The 14449-nt window shown below is 38.7% G+C and overlaps 1 protein-coding gene across 1 annotated transcript; it reads right to left on the reverse strand.

Moving 5' to 3' along the window:
• Positions 1 to 679: 679 nt before the first annotated feature.
• kcnv2b (potassium channel, subfamily V, member 2b) lies at positions 680 to 14080 on the reverse strand. Its single transcript, NM_001128740.1, is given in 2 exon segments — positions 680 to 1073; positions 12760 to 14080. Coding segments are annotated over 2 exon segments (1584 nt in total). The 5' UTR covers positions 14056 to 14080; the 3' UTR covers positions 680 to 785.
• Between the last annotated feature and the right edge of the window lie 369 nt (positions 14081 to 14449).

Below are 14449 nucleotides of genomic sequence, written 5' to 3' on the forward strand. Positions count from 1 at the left end.
TCCCATTCATGGCACTTCCGTTCCCCTCCTCGGGGAACGAAGGGTTACTTCTGTAACCTCGAACGTTCACTGTGCTCAAATGGCCTCCACAGTCACCAGAACTCAATCCAATAGAGCACCTTCAGGATGTGGTGGAACGGGAGATTTGCATCATATATATGCAGCCGACAAATCTGCAGCAACTGCTTGATGATATCATGTCAATATGGAGCAAAATCTGTTGCCATGAAGGATTAAGGCAGTTCTGATGGCAAAAGAGGGTCCAACCCAGTACTAGTAAGGTGTACCTAATAAAGTGGCCGGTGAGTATTATTTATATATATATATATATATATACACACACACACACACACACACACACACACAACAAAGCAATACACAAAAAGATCTGTTAGTTATTATTATGCCTGTTAAAGTAATCTATTTTGCATCTTGTCATCTGACATCGTGATAAAAGCATCAGTAGTTAAACACGACAACAAAGAAATTTTGAAAGTGTCGAAAGGCTAAAATATGCTTTATTGATGTAGCACAGCATCACTACCAAAGACTTGTTCTTGCCAAAAAAAACCTACATAATCAATAATATAATGCACAAGGAAGAGTAGATGAGGAGTAACAGAATTAATGTTTTGTTTTAATTTTACATTTAAATCAGTGTTACTTATCACTCGTGTAATCAAACCACATCATTTGGCACTTTTAAATGAGATGCATTTTTTAAAAAATGATCTCATTCAGCAGGATTCAGTAAAGTAAAACAATGAAACTCAATTCACTAGTGTCTATGAAACATTAGTGTCATCATTAGTGTCATCATTAGTTTCAATGCAGCCACACTCTCTCAGCTTCTTCTTGGCTCTCGGGATGAAGTTAACATTCCCTCTGTTCTTCATGTGTGAAGGGCATTCGTGGGACTTCAGTTTGGCGTAGTAATCGGAAAACTTATTAAAGAGGATGGAGATCGGAAGGCCGTTTAAAATGATCCCGAAGGAAATGCAGCCAAAGGCAAATATCCGGCCAAGAAGGGTCTCTGGATACATGTCACCATAGCCCACTGTCGAGATGCTGACCTGTGAACACAAGATATTGAAGGTACAAGGATGCAGAATTATAATTCTGTCGTTATTTACTTAATCGCATGTTTTTGCAAATCCATATGACTTTCATTCTTCTGTAGAAAAGCGAAAAACGATAGCAGGATACCATGGAAATGACATTAAACGCCTGCAAATTAAGAAAAGATCCTCATCGGTTTGGCAGCATATGTGTTGTAAATCCTCAAAATCAGTGGTGGAAAGAGTAGTGAAAAAGCATCCTTTACTAAAAGCACCACTACTTGCCTAAAAATGTAGTGTGAGTAGAGTAAAAGTATCTGTTGTAAATATTACTCAAAGTAAGAGTGAAAATTAGCCCTTTTAAAAGTACTTAAGAGTAGTGAGTATTACGCTTTTAAAAGTTGATGCATTTACATGTAATTTGTGGATGTGTGTGTGTGTGTGTGTAAACGTAACATTCTGTAGTGCATTTAGTTATTGCCCAGCAGGCACACAATGTCATAAGACGTTAGATTAGGTTAGATTTAGGTTGTGATGTCAGGTGATCAAAATCCATTGTCTAGCCAGCGTCTACAGACAACATTATTTTACTGTCCAATAATGACATCAAATGACGTTAATATTTGGTTGATTTTAGGTTGTTAGAAAGTGACCAAAATCCAATGTCGAGCCAACATCTTAAACCAACATCATATTGATGTCAAATACTGACATTTATTCGTCAGGTATGGCAATCATAATCCAACATCTGATAGACATCATAGTGGTAAATTCGACACAATGTCAAGCTGTAGCATCATTAGACGTTGATATTTGGTTGGTTTTAGGTTAGACATTGATATCGGGCAGAAGTTGAGTTCTGATGTAAATCCGATTTCCTTTTACAAACAAAATGCAGCGTCTCCACGACATTAAGGTACAATTTCAATCTAACGGCATGTTGACGTCTTGTGCCTGCTGGGTGTTTAAGGCCATTACGGTCATCATACAGTAAATATCCATCATCTTCTCATCAGTGACATGCATTTTAACCAGGGGTGCCCATACTCGGTCCTGGAGGGCCGGTATCCTGCAAAGTTTAGTTCCAATCTCAATTAGACGCACCTGGGCTAGCTTATCAATCTCATACTAGGCTTTCTAGAAACATCCGTGCAGGTGTGTTGATGAAAGTTGGAGCTCAAATCTGAAGGACATCGGCCCTCCAGGACTGTGTTTGGGCATCCATGATCTAAACAGTCTCTGGGTCAATGCGTGTAAAGATTTTGAACATCTTCTTGGACACTTTTAATGCTTCCAAACAGTTTGCTGCAATGTAAAGTGCGCATGTCTTGAGGTAGCTCAATATGATGTGATTTACCGTCAATGTGTGATTTGATTGGACAGGAATCACAGGACTGATTTTTCTAATCCCCATAGACAAAAAAAATTCAAGTAGTGACTGCAGGTTGAAGGAAAGTAGTGGAGTAAAAGTACTGATACCGCACTAAAAATGTACTCAAGATAAAGTAAAAGTACACATTTTTAAAACTACTCAGCAAATTACAATTCCTGAGAAAAACTACTCAATTACAGTCATTTAAGTATTTGTAATTAGTTACTTTACACCACTGCTCACAATGCAAAATAAATAAAGATAAAAAAGCACTGCATTTTCGCACAACGCAAACGATTTAAGGGAACATGCTGCATTTTCTTACAACACATGCAAATAGCATGCAATGTTTTAAGGGGACCCAAAAACGTAACAGACCCAGCTATTTTTTGTTATCATTATTTTTCAAATTAAAGAACAGTATATACAAATTAAACTGTACAAAAATACACATGCCAGGGGGTAATTATAAATAAAATACAGAACGTACATATGTAGTAATCGAGTGTTTTCACGTAACGTCATTGAAGACGTGCGAGACTTATTTTCCAACTAGTCGTGTCACAGATGTTTTCACACTGCATGACTATCTGGGCTAGCGTTTCGTCGCTGCTTTGTTTACACTGCAAGATGGTTCGGCGACAGACATTCACATTGCATGACTTTACTATAGGGAGAATCGCCGACAACTTCGTCCAAACTACGTCTCACAGCCAAAAACACGTAGTATAGCCTATCTTTTGTTATTAACTACATAATAAGAAAGAAGCCTTTAATGTAGAACATGTACATGTTTGCTCACCTGGGTTTAAAGGGAATTAGCCATTTCTCCTCAACGTTGATAATAAACTAATTTCTTTCTGTATGAAACGTCAAACAGACACGGTTGCTGCTGAGTTCTGTCAAACCTCCACTAGTTTTTCCTCCATTTCGTGGGTCCAAATAAACCGAAAAAGAGCGCTTTTAACTTCCTGGCCTGCAGCAGGTATACACACACGCACACACAAGTGAAAGCTGCTCTCTCATTGGCTGTAGGCGATCGCTGATGTTATTTTCAGTCAAAACTCAATTCACACGGCATGATTTGCATCGGCGACAGCTCCACATATTTAGCACGCCAAATATCTCACAGGCATCGGCGACTCATCGGCGATTCTCTCAGATCGCGTCTTTGATCGTTCATACTGTGTGATTGTCACTCACGTGCACGAGCAGCGATTTGCCTGTGATTTCAGGCATTTGTCGGCGATTTCTCAAAACCTGTCGGCGAGCCAAAATCGGGGCTAAAATCACGCAGTCTGAACTAGGCATTAAATAGAGGGCTTAGATTCTTCTACATAGGAATCGCTATCAGAACATCAAAAATGTTTCTGTTTCATGTTGTTTATAATTGTTGAAATCGGCCGAAATAAATTAGCTCATAAAGGGGGTAAAGTTAAAAAAACTGGCTGAAAAACGGAAGAAAAGGCAGCATTTTGTAAACATTCATTCAATACATCCATGTGTACACAATTTTTTCAGCACCAATAAAGATTATAGAGGCCCAGCTATGTGTATAAATATGTTAATGTGTTATATTAAAAACCAGATGCAAGCACCACCACACTTCCAGGAGAATATAAATACCCTGCCATGTAATTGCTGTAATGAAATATCTGTCTCGTTTTGCAATAATAGTCTTTACTGGCGTTTTGGTGGAATAAACAACTGTAATGTTAACATGGAGATGTGCAGCAGCGGTGAATGTTTGTTATTGATAAGTTCATCGACTGAACAAAAAAGAAAAGCAACCCTTGCGACAAAACTAGACGGTTATTATTGTGCAGCACTTTTCCCCCTTACAAAAATAAATGATTTATAATGTAGACTATGCGTCCACGCTTTTGTATGCTTTTATCTGTTATTTTGTGATGGCTGGAAGATATCCGCATAGGGGAAAAAATATAGTATTTATAATAAACATATTTTTGAACCACAAAGTAAAGTGTTTAATGTGTACAACTCTTTGTTAATAGTAAACTGATAAACTGTAATAAATACTGTGACGTTAGTGTAAACTAGCGAACTGAATAATTTGTTTATTACTACAGTTTTGTCATCCCACAGCAAAAATATAATTACCACGACACTTTAATTCAAGTAATTATCTATATAGGATGCTTCCAAACACTATAGTACATAGTATTTTTCATGTAACACAATAGCTTATACAGTATATACCGCCTCGATGACAGGCAAATATATTTTAGTTCAGTAGAAAACTCGGCCCTCTTCGTGATAATCATGCCCAACATACAGTATGTGGTTGTTTTCTATTTATATCTATTTTCCATTTATGAATGTACATTTTTGTATATTTGTATATTTAACAATATAACGGACCCCGCTATTTAGGTTATAGTTATAAAGGCTAATAATATACAAAATGCAAAGGAAAGATGTGATCAGGATGTTAATACAAATAAAAAAAAAAACTATCACCCACAACCCAACTGAGCAATAGTCACAGCACAATAAGTAATTCCTAGCCAGGTCCGTCACAGTTTTGGGTCCCCTTGATAAATTTCCGTTATGTTTCATGCTATTTGCATGTGTTGTGAGAAAATGCAATGGGTTTTCTTAATTTGTTTGCATTTTGAGGGTTTGCAACACGTATGCTGTCAAACCAATGAGGATCTTTTCTTAAGGGGACCCAAAAATGTGATGGACCTAGAGCTGGACAATAATTTGATATCAATATATATCACGGTAGGTTTTTTTCAATAACGGTGATATGGGTTTTAAACCCATTTCCGGTATTTCGATATAAATTTGCATATATATACAAGGCTCGAAATTGCGACCATTTTGGTCGCATATGTGTCCGAAATTTAATCTATGCGACCTCATAATATATCTGGGAGCATTTGTGCGACTGCATATAATGGTTGTAGTTTGACCTGTTTTAATTTTGTTTAATGTGCTGAATCAGTCTTCCCAGCCGCTATATTGGTTAATATTAGCTGTCAATCACTCAAGGCTTTCTGCTGTCACAGGACAGGGAGCTTTTGTGACCACGGGAAATGCAAATGGCGGAAGAGTGAAAAGTACACAAGTTCCCAAACCCTACCTAAAGTTACAAATAATGGCGCAGATGAGAGCGATCATGACCTGTGGTGGATGTTGATCCGCCAGCTGAGATCAATCGAGGAGAATTCGGAGAAGGTGCCCGAATCTTGATGCGTTGAGTGTTCAGCGCAAATGTCCGCTAAATGTAAAATCTAATACTGTACACATCATCGCTAAAGAAGCTCGCCTTTACCAAGTTTACACTGAAACTGCGACTCATAACAAAGAGCAGTATTGCGCCGGTGGTCATCGCGAGAATCCTGCTCTGCCTGCTCATATATTGGTCCGGCTGACTCGCCTGCTTTCCACAAACACAGAAAAATGAAGATCAGCTCATAACAAGACTGAGCATTTAAAATGACACAAACCGAAATCAAAACTTTCAAAGACTTATAGAAATGAGACTTTACTTTCTTGAGGTGTATATTATTTAGCTATTTAGTTACTGATGAGGCGAAGCAGTGGCACAGTAGGTAGTGCTGTCGCCTCACAGCAAAAAGGTCGCTGGGTCGAGCCTCGGCTCAGTTGGCATTTCTGTGTGGAGTTTGCATTTTCTCCTTGCGTTCACATGGGTTTCCTCCAGGTGCTCCGATTTCCCCCACAGTCCGAACACATGCTGTACAGGTGAATTGGGTGAGCTAAATTGTCCGTTGTGAATGTTTGTGTGGATGTTTCCCAGAGATGGGTTGCGGATGGAAGTGTATCAGCTGTGTAAAAGCTTGCTAAATAAGTTGGCGATTCATTTTGCTGTGGCGACCCCGGATTAATAAAGGGACTAAGCCGACAAGAAAATGAATAAATAAATGAGTTACTGATGACTGCTTTGCAGCTTTCAGCATTGAATTGAACGTATTATTATAGGCTTTTGTTTGTTTTGTAGCAGATATATTATTAAATTGACATGCATATAAAAACAATAGTATAAAATAAATATTTCTTAATGCAATGCTTCATTTGTGTTTGATGCAAACCCTCAATTTATTTTTTATAAAGTAACAGACTTTTTATAGCAGATATCTCACAACCAAGCACATTCAAAGCAGCATGATAATGAGAAATGTAATTCATTGTTACTATTATTGTCATTCTCATCATCATTAATATTCTATAGTTATTAGACATTCATTTTGGAGTCTGAGAGTTTTATTTATTTGATAGTTTATTTCACATTTCTTGTTCGTAAAGACTAAATACAAATAAAAAGTGAACATTCATTTTTTTGTAATGTTTTTATTTAAAGTTAAAAAAAGTTATAAGAGCCTGGATGTTATTATAGACTTTGCTAATTCTGTCTGCAGACATTTATGGGTACTGACATCCATTGTGTGCAGTCTTGCCAGTTTTTTCCTGGCTTTTTATTATTGTCCATATCGATATCGGAATTATATTGTATCGACCGAAATTAAGAAATATATCGTGATATAATAATAATACATTTCATTTGTAATGGGCTTTTCTTAAACTCAAAGTGCTACAGACAAAATACTAGCAACACAAGGCAAGCAAAACAACACCACAATAAAAGATGCAATAAAACAATAAAAATATGAACCATATAATAGAATAAAAAGTTAACGAAATGATCATCCTAAGTTAAAAGCAATGCTAAAAAGGTGAGTCTTAAGATGTTTCTTAAAACAGTCCAGAGATGCGGCATTCCTAATGCTGATGGGTAGTGCATTCCAAAGCTTAGGCGCACTGTGTGAGAAAGCCCTCCCACCCATGGTCTTAAGTTTACACCGTGGCTTAATGCTTAATACGCACAAGAGAGCAATAGGCAAATATCTTTACATATGAAACAATGTAAATATTAAGGATATAATAAGGATAGATATAGGATATAAATATAAAGGATTAAAATATTACAAAAAATATTATTTTCTAGCCTACATAAATATGAAAAATCACTGTCTTCCTTATCTCGGGGGCTTTTTCAGTTCATTCATTAGCAGTATTATTTATTATATCCATATTTATATTTGTTTTATTAAAAACAAGCTTAGATTTGCCCACCTGTCAGGTTTTAGACCATATGGGGCACAGCATGTGTTTTAGGATATAACTCAGGTTTTTGACCACACTTCATTATTGTTGTTCATTTATTCGTTTGCTGGAAATTAGAACTGAATTTAGAAATAGTTTTGAGACGAATATTTGCTCTTAACAAACAAAATCATTTATTTATATACTAATTGATGTCTGTGCGTAAAGGTTTCCCTATCCAAGAGCGAAAGTGATCCATTATCTCTCATTCTCACGCAGTAGATGCTCTGTTTAACAGTTTTCTGTTAAAAAACTGTTAACTGTTTGCTTGTGAAATGCTCAGTTTTTCCACTTAGACTTACTTTGCGTCCTGTAAATAGTGAATGTGCTCTTGGCGCGACGCAGCTGACTCTTAAAGGGAATGAGACTCTAATTGGTTTATTCTCAAAACACACCTATAACTCATTAAGAAAATAAACTCAACCCTTTTAGACCATGCGCCATGGCGCAAAGCGGATTTTCCCATCCGTAAATTAGCAAAAATGCGTTCTGACACGCCCTGAAAGCGTTTGCGCCCTGCGTTTTGCGCTCTGCGCATGGACCGTCAAAATAGAGCCCAAGGTCTTAAAAACAATCCGTGATCGAAAAGGAAGCCAGTTTAATTGTTGTAGCACAGGAGTAATATGGTGGCGTGATGATGTGTGTGTCAGAACCCGTGCAGCGGAATTTTGTATATACTGTAGTCTTCTGAGAGAACTTGTAGGTAAACCCCCAAAAAGTAAATTACAAAAATCAAGACGTGATGTGATGATGGTTTGGATAAGCCTCTCTGCATCAGGTCGTGAGAGAAATGGTCTGATCCGTGCAATATTGCGGAGATGAAAGAAGGCGGTTTTTGTTAAGTGTTTGAAGTGGGAGTTGAAACTGAGCTGTGCATCAAAGAGCAGCCCAAGATTACGCACCTGGGTAGATGGAGACAGTTAAACATTATTAGAAGATAGTGTAAAATCCTTGTGCTGGCTAACCTTAGTAGGGGTGCCAATTAAAAAGACCTCAGTTTTGGAACTGTTTAATTTAAGGAAGTTTTGACTCATCCAAGATTTAATTTCTAAAAGACAGGCAGATTGAACTGACGTAGCAGCGTTAAGATTAGGGCGAGCACTAACATAGATTTGAGTGTCATCAGCATAGCAGTGATACCCCAAGCCATATTTACTCATAATCTGGCCAAGAGGCAACTTATAAATACTAAACAAAAATATACATTTTTGCAATATCGTCCAGTTCTAGATGGACCTTGCTATTTAGGTTTTTGGTTCATTAGGCTGTTAATATACAAAACACAAGGCAACGATGCAATCCGGATGTTAAAATAAACAAAAAAACGATCACCTACTACTTCACTGAGAAATAGTCACAGCACAATATGCAAATCCTAGCCAGGTCTGTCACATTTTTGGGTCCCCTTGAGACTCCGCTAAAGTATGTTCCTACAATTTCCATGCGTTGTGAGAAAATGCGTTGTGTTTTCTTAATTTGTTTGCATTTTGAGGATTTGCAAAACGTATGCTGTCAAACCGATGAGGATATTATCTTGATTTGTTGGTGTTAGTTGTAATTGCATGTGTTTTCTTTAACTGCAGCATGTTAAGCTCTTTCGGCCACTTTAGATATTGGTACAAGGATTATAATTATAATATATATATATATATATATATATATATATATATATATATATATATATATAAAATAATAATTCTGCCATTATTTACTCAAACTATATCATTCATTCATTTTCCTTTCAACTTAGTCCCCTTTATTAATTAGGGGAATTAACCGCTGTTAATGAACCGACAACTTATCCAGAATATGTTTTATGCAGCGGATGCCTTTCCAGCTGCAACCCATCACTGGGAAACATCCATACACACTCATTCACACATCTGCTGCAGACAATTTAGCCTACCCTATTCACCTATACCACATGGACCTGTGGGGGAAACCAGAGAACCCAGAGAAAACCCGCGTCAACACAGGGAGAACATGCAAACTCCACACAGGATTGCCAACTGATCCAGCCGTGTCAATACATTGGTAATATAATATAATACTATTTATTTTAATAATAAAATCTATTTCACAGATAGGGTGGCACAGTGGCTCAATAATTAGCACTGTCGCCTCACAGTCAGAAGGTCGATGGTTCGAGTCCCAGCTAGGCCAGTTGGCATTTCTGTGTGGGGTTTGCATGTTCTCTCTGTCTTGGCATGGGTTTCCTCCAGGTGCTCCAGTTTCCCCTTAGGTGGTTCCTTCCACTGAATAAATTTCACAAAATATAGTGGTGATAGGCGACGCAGTAGTGCTGTCGCCTCACAGCAAAAAGGTCGCTGGGTCGTAGGTTCGAGCCTCGGCTGGGTCAGTTGGCATTTCTGTGTGGAGTTTGCATGTTCCTCGCGAACGCAGGGTTTCCTCAGGGTGCTCCGGTTTCCCCCACAGTCCAAAGACATGCGGTAAAGATGAATTGGGTAGGCTAAATTGTCCGTAGTGTGTGAATTTTTCCCAGAGATGGGTTGCGGCTGGAAGGGCATCCGCTGTGTAAAAATGTGCTGGATAAGTTGGCAGTTCATTCCGCTGTGGCGATCCCAGATTAATAAAGGGACTAAGCCCACAAGAAAATTAAGAGAAATGATAGTGGTGGTAGTTCTAGTGAGGTCAGTGGGGTCACCTTAAATTAGTAAAATAATTTGCTTGACAATCCAATTTTGCACTGCAGCAATAACACTGAATTGAGAAAAACAAAACTGACAAATGTTTCTGTTAAGTTAAAACAGGTGTTGCCAAAATGTTTTATTCGAGGACATAATTTAAAGTTGTAAAGGTGATAAATTACAATATATTGCAGAATGTTGTATAATGTTTAAACAGCAATAATAATGTTTCATGTCAAAAGTATCACGGTAATATAGTGTATCAATAAAACTTTGGTGATATGCTCTGGTGGTATACAGTGAAACTTAATTTAAATTGATTCAATCTACAAGGATTATTGTTCTTGTTCGAGTTGGATAAATACTATTAATGAGAATTTATGACAGAACGAGATAACTTTGTATATACAGAACATAAAATGCTCTGCAAGACATGGAGGATAATATTGATCCAGAAAATAATCTTCTTATTAATATTAAACATAACTGTAAATATTATACAGATCAACAGTTTAACACATCTTTCCAATCAAAGAATAATGTTTCAATTATGTTATTTGCAATGCATCATTGGAGTAGGTAGGCATTAAAAAGTTATTTTGGCACTGCTTTGTTGCAATATAGCATTTTTGAATTCTCTGCAGGATACTGAGTAATGTAGTTTTTAGCATTAATACAGCTCCAGCATTGGTTGATTTTATGTTTTTAAGTTTTTTAATAGCTTAAATAATTGTAGATTCTAAAAATGTGTATTAATGTCCAGCTCTAGTCTTCTAAATGCAACCAAAAGGCATGAATGTAGTAAGATGTTATGGTTCATTCATTCATTCTTTCTCTTTTCGTCTTAGTCCCTTTATTAATCTGGGGTTGCAACAGCGGAATGAACTTCCAACTTATTCAGCATATGTTTTACGCAGCGGATGCCCTTCCAGCTGCAACCCATCACTGGAAAACATCTATACACACTCATTCACACTCAGGCCCCGTTTACACTAATGCGTTTTAGTTTGAAAACGCATAAGTTTTGCTACGGTTACGCCAACCGTCCACACTACGCCGGAGTTCTCGAGCGCCGAAAACGGAGCGTTTCGAAAACGCTGGAGAGGCCGTTTTCATTCTGAAACGCTGCAGCTCCGTCTCAGTGTGGATGATGGAAAACAGAGACATCTGAAAACGGAGGCGGGGCTGCAGACATTCGCCTCTCTGATTGGGGCTTTTCCTCAATATTAAGTAGCCTAACACACACAGTTCAGTCCTGCATCCTCTCCTTGTAAGTTCAGACTTCACAAGTTTGATCAAGGCTGCATCTCTTCTTCTCAGTTTGATATGGAAAAGCAGACTATACCGAGGACACGGGTAAATCTTCAAAGGGAACAGTGTACTTTATAACTTCATTCACATCACCCTGGCTGCGTTGTTTCACTTTCTCAACAATAAAATGTAAAGATGATTTAAGGAACTGCCTATTTTCATTTTAATATTAGCAACTTAACAGACAGCAGAAATGTTGAGGCGTCGTGCTGCATATATGAGCGTCATCTTCACGGTGTGGATATTTATAACAAAAGAGAGCCGATAACATTACTGCCTCCTTTCAATTTCAGTGAAAATACGAAACACACCCTCTCTTTTGCTGAATATCAGTTTTAATAATCGATAATGGCCATTATAAAAGTATAACATACAATAAGTTTATACATTATAGGAATTAAAGGCAAGCGATCAGTCAATATACAGAATAGGCTACATGGTTACATTAATCATTAACTTATCTTTTGCATTCAGCCAAAACACGTTACCTGAGAAAAAGTAATAGATTCCTATGACCAAAGTCAGGGAATATGTCGTTAGATAAAGACAACAAGATGAATGAAATATCCCGTTTAATAAATATAGTGAGATTAGATCCAGCGGGAGATGCTTGATGAGAAGTCCGACCAGCACAGCTCTCATCTGGGTAGATGGGCTGCAGCGCTTGCCCGAGAGTGTCTGTGTGGTCACGTGATGTGCGTTTTCAGCGTTTTGGTGTGGACGGAGAGCAGTTCAGAAACGCTGGGTAAAACGCGAGTGTGGACGCGGATCGTTTTCATTCTAAAACGCCGTTTTAAAACTAAAACGCACTAGTGTAAACGGGGCCTCATACACTACGGACAATTTAGCTTATTCAATTCACCTATATCACATGTGTTTGGACAGTGGGGGAAACCGGAGCACCCGGTGGAAACTCAGGTGAACACGGGGAGAACATGCAAACTAAACACAGAAATACCAACTGACCCAGCTGAGGCTCGAACCAGTGACCTTCTTGCTGTAAGGCAATCATGCTACCCACTCAATTACTTCTACTACTGTAACCTGAATATTACTGGCTTAAAAATCTTCTATTGTGTTGTCCACAGAAATAGGAAAGTGCTTTCAGAGGACATCAGCTTGAGTAACTCCTCCATAATCTCCAAGAAGAAGCATTTCAACAAATCAACAGTAACAGTATCACATTTCTATGATTTACATAAGTAGAAAGTTTACTTACAGAAGCCCACCACCACGAATGAGGAATACTGGTAAAGTTGGTTTTAGGGACGTCATATTCGACCGAATAAACCATGGCTGAGAACGTGAAGATCCCCATCGCAATGAAGAGAAACAGACATCCCACCTGCTGATAGCACTGCTTCAGTGTAAACCCAAATGCCCGCAGTCCCGTAGAGTGACGTGCCAATTTCAAGACCCGAAAGATTCGCAAGAGGCGCATGATCCGCAGCACCTGTCCCACCTTTCCCACCTGCCCCACAGTCTCCATATCAGCGCTTTGATTCCTAGATCCGAAGGTTTCAAAGTTCTCAAGCATGAACTGGAGAATTTGTGGTAGTATGGCCATGAGGTCAACAGCGTTCAGCATGCTCTTAAAGAAGCGACAGATATCTGGCGTCGAAATTACACGCAGAAGATACTCAATTGTGAAGAAGGTGATGCATAGATTCTCAACAAACTCTCCATAATTCTTTCCTTCAGATTCAATGTTCTCCATTTCTTCAACAGTGCTCAACGTCATTGTGACCAACGAAATCAGCACGAACATACTTGATGTGACCGCCATTAGCTTCGCTGGAATCGAAGAAAACGGTTTCTCCATGAAGTCCCAAAGCGACCGTCTGCTCTCGCCTAGAATCATATCATCAAACGCTTCTTCGTTCTCCTCGATCTCCAGCTCTCGTTCCAGCTCCTTCTGAACCTTGAGTTGCTCGCACAATTCGTCGTTTTTTTCCTCCAGCAGGATCCGACAGCATCTTTGTGAGTATTTGATACGGACGCCCCAATAGCTGATCTCCTCCAGGAAATTCCTCGGACAGAGTTCGTCTTTAATCCAAAGCACGCCGGTCCTGTAAAAGTTGAAGATGCTGTTGAAGACGTCTGGATCTCGGTCGAAGAAATACTCATTATCCTTCACCACATAGTCATCGCAGAGATCCATCTTCATGTTGAGGTCTGTGGACATCGCCAATCGACCAAGTCTGGTTTGCGGGTATCTGGCTGCCATCTTATAGGTGATCCTGTAGGACTTTCCTCCAACGTTGAGATTTAATGTGCAGTTTCTACTGGGCGATGTGCTGGTAAACCATAACGTAGGCTCTGCGTGTCTTTGAACCTCCTCTTCGTAGACATCATCAAACACGTTGTAGATATCCTCCTGCAGTTCGTTTAAAGATCTCCAGTGTTTCAGCAGACCCTTTTTGGCGAACGGAAGGATGTCGTCGGTGGATTCGGAGTTTGCTAGTTTGCAGTTCGGGAAGAGGCTCTGGCTACGGTTTTTCTGGTAGGTAAACATTCTCTCAACGCTCCGCTATCCTCCTCCTCCTCCTATGGGAGGATAGCTGCAACTGTGCAGCTTGGAAATCTCGAAGGCTTTGCTAAAAGTTAAGTCTGCTGTATTTGGGCTTAATGAGCCAGGCGGGAGGCAGCGCCAAGGCTGTAATGCTGTCTATAAGGAGCTAACAGTTGAACTTAAATGCCATCATCCGCTAAGCTTTTGCTTGATGGTGACGTCTGCTTGAAATGTCAATGTCAGTGAATGAAGGCTCTTTTTAGCAAGTTGACCAGACGGAACTGCTTTCTTCATCATCTAGATTAATTGTTTGTTTATTTTTAGTTGCTTGTTTGATATTTTATTATTTTATTTACATTTTTTTTATTTATTCCTTTATATTTACTTCCTTTATATT

The sequence above is a fragment of the Danio rerio genome, chromosome 5 (genome assembly GCF_052040795.2).
Source record: "Danio rerio strain M-AB ecotype USA chromosome 5, GRCz13ab, whole genome shotgun sequence".
Lineage (NCBI taxonomy): Eukaryota > Metazoa > Chordata > Actinopteri > Cypriniformes > Danionidae > Danio > Danio rerio.